General features: G+C 55.0%; 1 protein-coding gene across 1 annotated transcript in view; it reads right to left on the bottom strand.

Moving 5' to 3' along the window:
* UNC93B1 (unc-93 homolog B1 (C. elegans)) overlaps positions 1-6,239 on the bottom strand; it is a 38,590-nt gene extending 32,351 nt beyond the window's left edge. The window contains exons 1-2 of the mRNA XM_011942755.1: positions 6,000-6,239; positions 3,042-3,158 (exon numbers count right to left, since the gene is read on the bottom strand). Coding sequence (XP_011798145.1) covers positions 3,042-3,158; positions 6,000-6,239 — 357 coding nt within the window. The remainder of the gene's footprint in view (positions 1-3,041; positions 3,159-5,999) is intronic.
* Between the last annotated feature and the right edge of the window lie 1,249 nt (positions 6,240-7,488).

Here is a 7,488-nt window from a genome sequence, read left to right as displayed (position 1 = left end):
GGTGGCGGGCACCTGTAGTCCCAGCTACTTGGGAGGCTGAAGCAGGAGAATGGAGTGAACCCGGGAGGAGGAGCTTGCAGTGAGCCGAGATCGTGCCACTGCACTCCAGCCTGGGCAACAGTGCAAGACTCCATCTCAAAAAGAAAAAAAAGAAAAGGGCTGATAGATGAAAATCTGTTGCCCCTGTCCCCAGACATGGGCCTGGTCATCATAATAGATAGGTCCTCGTGTCTCCCTGAGAGGCATTTGCGTAGCTTGAGGATGGCCAGATCTGAGACGGCCCGCTTGACTATCTTGACTTCCTTTCCTGGCCTCTCAAGGCTCGGATCCTCCCCTTGGAGGTGAGACCTGGGGCGTGTTAGCTCCTGAATCTCATTTCTGGGAGGGCTGTTGATCTCGGTAAAGGGGGGTAGGCTGGGGCATATGGAGAAAAAATTTCTGTTACCTCTGGCGGTTCCTACAAAACTGGCTTCTCTTGCTGTTTCTGGGACTCTCCTTTTAACTCTGTGTCTACTGGCGAAATTGCTCTTACTTTCACTTTCAGCTTTTGTTTTTCTTTTGTAATAAGCTGTTAAATAGGGCTGGATTTATGCTGGTTTTTGTTTATATTATATTTAACTATGAATTAATATAAAGGAATTGATCTGGGTCCACTGGCTATCCTCTGACTCTTGTCACCACCTTAAATACATTGCCAATTGTTTCCTGTCTATACCTTCGGTCGGCCATCCAACACCAAAAGAAGGCAATTCTAATTCACAGAGAGTTCTCAGCCTCTTTTGGGGGGGGACGGGGGTTAACTTAACTCTATAATCCCCTCCAAAACCTTTCGTAACATGCATTTTAATAGAGTAAGTTTTGGCTGAGCTTGGTGGCTCATACCTGTAATCCCAGCACTTTGGGAGGCCAAAGCGGGCAGATCATGAGGTCAGGAGATCGAGACCATCCTGGCTAACATGGTGAAACCCTGTCTCTACTAAAAATACAAAAATTAGGCCTGGCGCGGTGGCTCAAGCCTGTAATCCCAGCACTTTGGGAGGCCGAGACGGGCGGATCACAAGGTCAGGAGATCGAGACCATCTTGGCTAACCCGGTGAAACCCCGTCTCTACTAAAAAATACAAAAAATTAGCCGGGCGCGGTGGTGGGCACCTGTAGTCCCAGCTACTTGGGAGGCTGAGGCAGGAGAATGGCGTAAACCCGGGAGGCGGAGCTTGCAGTGAGCTGAGATCTGGCCACTGCACTCCAGCCTGGGCGACAGAGCGAGACTCCATCTCAGAAAAAAAAAAAATACAAAAATTAGCCGGGTATGTTGGCGGGCGCCTGTAGTCCCAACTATTCGGGTGGCTGAGGCAGGAGAATGGTGTGAACCCGGGAGGCGGAGCTTGCAGTGAGCAGAGATCGCACCAACGCACTCCAGCTAGGGCAATAGAGCAAGACTCTGTCTCTATAAAACAAAACAAAAAAAAAAAATAGAGTAAGTTTTGATGTTTTGATGACTTTTCTCTTATTTTTTTTTCTTTTTTTGACTTTTTTTTTTTTTTTAACATAGTTCCTAGCGGAGTGGGCTTACTTTGTGTCTGACCTATTTTTCTCTCAAGACAAAACAACATTCACACTACAAGAAGGAAAGGGTAAAATGTTACTCACTCATCTAATTCACACTAAATCAAAATCAAAACTAAAACCAAAGTGTCGTTAAAGGCACACCTGTTCGTCAAGCAATTTAAGCCAAGTCAAAATCAAAACAAAACCCAAAGTGCTAACAAAGGCATACTGTGGGTGGTCAGGCCACGCTTCCACTCAGATGGAGTAGGCAAGTTCCCAAGACCAGTCTCACCGTGTTTCAAATGTCCGGACTCCAAGGGCCAGTTCCTTCCCGGTGTTCAGCCACTGCGTTGATCCTCAACGGGGGCCTGCTGTGCACTGCTCTGACGAGGCATCCCACCGGGGCAAATGCTTACCCGGGAGCGCTCTCAGGATCCGCATCGCTCACGCTGGCTGGAGTCCCCCGGAGGGATGCTCTACAGGGAGGCATAAGCTGCCTAAAGGGCTGCCTTGAACACCCATTAATCATCTTGCTGCCGGGTCAGGGAACCAAGAAATGTAGCGGGACAAGCTGCAGACAAAATTCCTCAGACACCAGGTTAAAGAAGGAAGAGGTTTATTCAGCCGGGAGCGTCAGCAGACTTCTGTCTTAAGAGCCGAGCTCCCCGAAAAAGAAATTCCCGGCCTTTTTAAAGGCTTCTAACTTTAAGGGGTCCACGTGAAAGGGTTGTAATAAATCGAGCAAGTGTGGGGAATGTGATTAGGGGCTACGTGCATCAGCTAACAGAACAGAAAGTTTTACAATGCTTTTTCATATAGTGTCTGGAATTTACAGATAGCACAAGTAGTTTAGGTCAGAGGTTGATGTTATTATTATTATTACTTTTTTAAACTACCAGGGCTGGGTGGTGGTGTCAAGGTCTTCTGGCTATTTCTCTTACTTCTGTTTTTTCTTTTTTTTTTTTTTTTGAGACGGAGTCTCGCTCTGTCGCCCAGGCTGGAGTGCAGTGGCCGGATCTCAGCTCACTGCAAGCTCCGCCTCCCGGGTTTACGCCATTCTCCTGCCTCAGCCTCCGGAGTAGCAGGGACTAGAGGCACCCGCCACCGCGCCCAGCTAGTTTTTTTTTTGTATTTTTTTTTTTAGCAGAGACGGGGTTTCACCGTGTTAGCCAGGATGATCTCGATCTCCTGACCTCGTGATCCGCCCGTCTCTGCCTCCCAAAGTGCTGGGATTACAGGCTTGAGCCACCGCATCCAGCCTACTTCTGTTTTTTCTAACTTTTTGCTTTCTCTCTTTCCTCCTGTCTTGTAAACCAGGCAAGGTGTTGGGAGGAGGGCAGCAGGAGTAGCAGTGGTCTCCTTCCTTAGGGAGGCATCGAGCGAAGGCTGGGAGTGGGGGGTGGAGACTTCCTTGCTATTCTGGGCCACAGAATATAACATTCCACTAATATTATAATATAGTATAATTGATACAATGATAGTTCCCCTCCTCACACCAGGATTCCCAGGGCCACTGCCCCACTCCTCGTCCTCAGGCTGGCCCTCAGCTCGGAGCTCATCCCTGCTGTGTGTCTCTAGCCTGGCGTCCTCTGGGGTTGACTTCTCTGTGGTCTGGGAGGAGATATGGAGGCCCCGAGGGAGGTGATGGTGAAATCTCGCCTTGCAGTCTCCAGCCCGCCCAGAGCCAGAGTCAGGCATGAGGCCAAGGCAACTCCGCCTCCTGGGGGCTGGCCCTGGGTTGGACATTTCTTAACAGCAGGACTGCCAGGCAGAGTGAGACAGCCAGGAGGAAGGGCAGCTTGGCAGAGCCTCAGGTACAGTATCCCGGGGAGGCTGGGGCTGTAGCGGGCCAGCAGTCAGGGCCAGAGTCCAGCTCAGCAACTGTGGGTTGCAGGCAGCCCAGGCGGGCCTAGCCACAGGCAGCTGCACTCAGGGGCCGCCATGTCCTGGCTGAGCTCATCTGCCTGCCTGCCGGGGGAGAAAGCAGAAGGAGGAGAGGCAGGGCTGGGGAGTGGCAGCGAAGTCCCGGGCACTCCACTGGCTAGCAGGCACCCTTCCGTTGTCCGAGCTGGGCTGCCACCGCCTAGAGGATTCCCAGACACCCTCCAAGGGAACCAAGGGACCAGTTCTGGGCCCAGCTGCCCCAGGAAGGACTGTGCCCCCTTCCCTGCAGGGGGTCAAGTATCTCTCCAGCAGCAGCTGTTTCCTGGGCACCAGCCTGCATGCCCAGCACTGATGCGGGGACGTGGCGACGAACGACTCTGGGAAAGAATTGTTCTTAGCAATGGACTTTGTCAGGGTCCAAGGAAGGAGTAGCCAGCCAGCCCCGCCCTGCCTGCAGGAGGCCCTTCTCATCCCAGGAACTGTGCCCCATCAGGGAGCCGAGGCTGCTCAGCCGCTTTGTGGCCCAGGGTTGGGTCAGCCCAAGCCACAAACGCGGGGATGCGCTGGTCCCTGGCTCCCCAGGGACCCCATGGAAGGGAGGGGCTGCCGAGCTTTGGGAGACCTCATGAAAATCCAGCTTAAGGCCATCAAAAGACAAAATGACAACACATTTAGTTATAGATCAAATTGGCTTCTATTCATGATTTGTGAATCGGGGCAGCCTCCATTCTACAAAATGGAATGAGAGTCCCCACCAGGCTGTGGCGGAACAGGGGGTTCGTGAGGCGAGAAGGAGGAAACAGAAAAATAGGAAACACCAAACTACCTAACGCTGGGTCGCTGCAGACACCGGGTCGCTGCAGACGGCTTTTTTCTAAGGGTTAAGGCAGAGGGGACTTCTGACGACGCCAGCCCGGGTGGACTGGAATCTCCCGCTTCCCGGGGACACTTGTCTGTTGTTTTGGGCTCTATCTGCTTCCTTAAAGCTTCAGTTTGATGCCGTGGCGTTTGGCATAAGTGCCTCCATTTTGGTTTGGTCTTGTCTGTTGGGGCCTAGTACAGGAACTCAGGTCAAAACCACAGCCTCTCATCATGTTTGTTTAAGGAAGTTAAACAGGAGATCAGAATCGGAGACCCTGTGGTATTGGGCCAGTGGGTCCCCTGAAGCTGACCTGGTGATCCCCGCCTTCTGGCTGCCCTGATGGGGGCCCCCCCAGGCCCTCCTCTACTCACCATGTTCAGTCCCTCTGTCACCACATCACTGTCCCCAGTTGGGTCTCAGGGTGATGTCCGTGTCTCCCCAGCACCCACCCTGGATCTAGGTCTCTTCAGGCCCCTGCCCCAGAGGCCGCCCCCAGCCCTCCTCTGTACGTCCATCCTCCGTGGACACTGAGCACTTCCCGGGCACCCAGTGCTTGAATTCTCCCGACAGTGGTGTGGGGGCTACAGCCAGTGCCCCATTTTACAGACGGGAAAAGTGAATACAAAGAGGTCAAGCAACCTGCCCAAGGTATCCCCACTCACACGTGGTTGCTGCAGTTTGAACCCAGGTCATTGGGCCCCCAGACCATACCATGCTGAGAGGATGCTCTTAGAAGGCCCATGGTATAGATGAGGAAACTGAGGCAGGAAGAATGAGAGAACAGGCAGAGCCTCCGTTTCCTTGGAATCCAACCCACGTGACGGGCCGGGGTGTGAACGAGCAGGGGGGTCTCTGCCCGGGGATGGTCCCTCAGCAGGACGGTCCCTGCTGTGAGGTTGGGGGCAGCAGCTTGGCCAGCCGTTCACTCCCTGTGATATGTCGTCCCCGTTCCTCCCCACTCTGTTCCCAGAGCCTGTGGGCACCTGCGGTGAGCACCCAGGCTGGCATAGTGCCCAGCGTGCGGGCACCTGAGTATTGCTTTTAGAGGCCTGCGGCCTTGGGGGGAAGTGGCTGGTCCTGCCCCGGCCCTCAGGCCAGAGGAAACAGAGCCACTGTCTTCATCACCAAACGATGTGGCAACTCCCCCCTGCCCCAGAAGCTGTAGGTCTGGGCCAGATGCGCCTCAACCTGTGATGGGGGGCCATGCCCCAGAGACCCTTGGGCCCATCAGCCCCCGGACCTCAGTGGCTCAGCCCCAGGAGGCAAGAGGTGGTCTTAGACCCCACAACCCAAGCACTGTGGAGAGTGGCAGCAACGGTGAGGAGGGAGGCCAAGGAAATTGAATCCAAACAGCAAGAGACCTCCCCTCACTGGGCACCCCTCCCACAGCCAGCCTGCCGGAGTCCACCCGGCCCTGGGTCTGCTGTCCAGGCCCCAACCCAGTGTCCCTTCCCCCAAGGACTTGGCTGCCTGTCCCCAGGGGACTATGAGGGAAGTGGGAGCCCGGGTGGGTAGCCTTCTGCCCTTCTGGATTTGGGTTTTCCAGTGTGAGGTGCTGGGTGGCATCAGGCAAGCTCTGGCCCTCTCTGAGCCTCAGCCTCCATCTCCTTCAGTGGGGTGAACAGCGGCCCCGCAGTAGGCAGCCGTGGTGGTGAAATGAGTAAGGGCAGGCACGGGGATCACACACAACTTCCTCATGACCTCACACTGTGGGAGAGGCGCTGCGGGGGTGGGCTTGGGGGCCGCCAGCCCAGTGCCTGATTCAGGAGTTCCCTATTCCGAGTGACCACAATGGCTGCCCGGCACCCTCTGTGGGTCACAGGCCCAGGATCCCCCGATCTCAGGCGGAAGGCAGCCTTGGCTTCTCTGCTTGCCAGGGTCCTGCCCAGCTCCCTGTCCCCTGCTGGGCACTCCCTGGGGGCCTCAGTCCAGAGTGAGTGACCCATAGAGGCAATGCCAGGGCTGGTTGCCCTGTGGGAGAGATGTGTCCTGCGTCCCTGGTGAGTTGGTTTCAGTGTTGCTAGGAGGGTTCTGGAATGTTCCATGCAGAACTCCATCCCTTGCAGAGCTCCCGGCCCACAGTCCCCCATTCACGTTACGTGCCTTGCATTTTTGTGGTTTCTGCAGAGATTCTTACAAAGGGCGAGAGAGGTGCAGGCGTGGTTTGCCTTTGACCATCGGCAGAAGTCTGAAGGTGAGAGCAGAATGGAGAATGACCCAGGAGAGTGTGGAGTTTGGGGAGATAAATATTTGCAGGCTACTTAGCAGAACACCCAGAGCTGACCTTTGTCGAGTACTTTCTGTGGGCACAACAGCAAACATTTTATGCAGCGTGATGTCATTTAATCCTCACAATGACGCCAGGTGCCATTAGCATCCCCATTTCACAGATGAGGAAACTGAGGCAGAGAAGGTGAGTTACTTGCCCAAGGTCTCACAACCAGTAAGAGGCAGAGCCCGGAGACAGGCCTGATGGTGGCTCAAGAGGCTCGTTCTTGGCTCCTGGGTCTCAGTCCTGCTCCCGTGACGGGCCATCCCCTATGGGGACCATGGTGCCTGTCCTGTGTGCGGGCAGCTGCCCAGCTTCTCCCAGTCAGAGCAGGAAGATGGTGGGTTCAGCCTGTCTGCCCCCGCCCCCCAATCACTCCAGCTGAGGGCTGGCCTGGGCAACCTGACGAGGCTGTCAGCAGCACAGTGGTCCAGCAGGGCCATCCTGCAGACCGAAGCAGGTCCCGCCCTCAAGGTGGCCACTTAATAATCACCCACAGCCTTGTGCTCACGGATGCTGGGTCCTGGGCTCGGAACGGACTGTGTGGTCTCATTATCGGCTGGCAGGTGCCATCACAAACACCAGTAACATGACAGGCTTCGAGCACTAGGTCTCAAATAAGTAGGCATAGAGGGGCCTGCTCCCAGTCTCATGAGGGGGAAGTAAGGGGGATGTGGACAGGGTTGGGAGGTGGGTAGCATGTAACCAGATGTTTATCACATAGCAAAACTCAGAACGGTGGGGAGCAGAGTCAAGGGGCCACTGTGACAGTGGATGAGGGCATAATCTGGGTGGGCTGCCTGGAGGAAGCATCGACCAAGCTGAGATCTGGAGGAAAGGGACTCAGAGAGGGAAGGAGGAAAGGGTCCCCACGGGTCCTTGGCACCAGGCCGAGGAGCGAGTGCGCCAGAGCGCTCCTCCCAGGA

Source organism: Colobus angolensis, unplaced genomic scaffold, assembly GCF_000951035.1.
Source record: "Colobus angolensis palliatus isolate OR3802 unplaced genomic scaffold, Cang.pa_1.0 Scaffold21, whole genome shotgun sequence".
Taxonomy (NCBI): domain Eukaryota; kingdom Metazoa; phylum Chordata; class Mammalia; order Primates; family Cercopithecidae; genus Colobus; species Colobus angolensis.
Note: the sequence above shows the minus strand (reverse complement) of the source record. Positions and strands in the feature narration are given on the sequence as shown.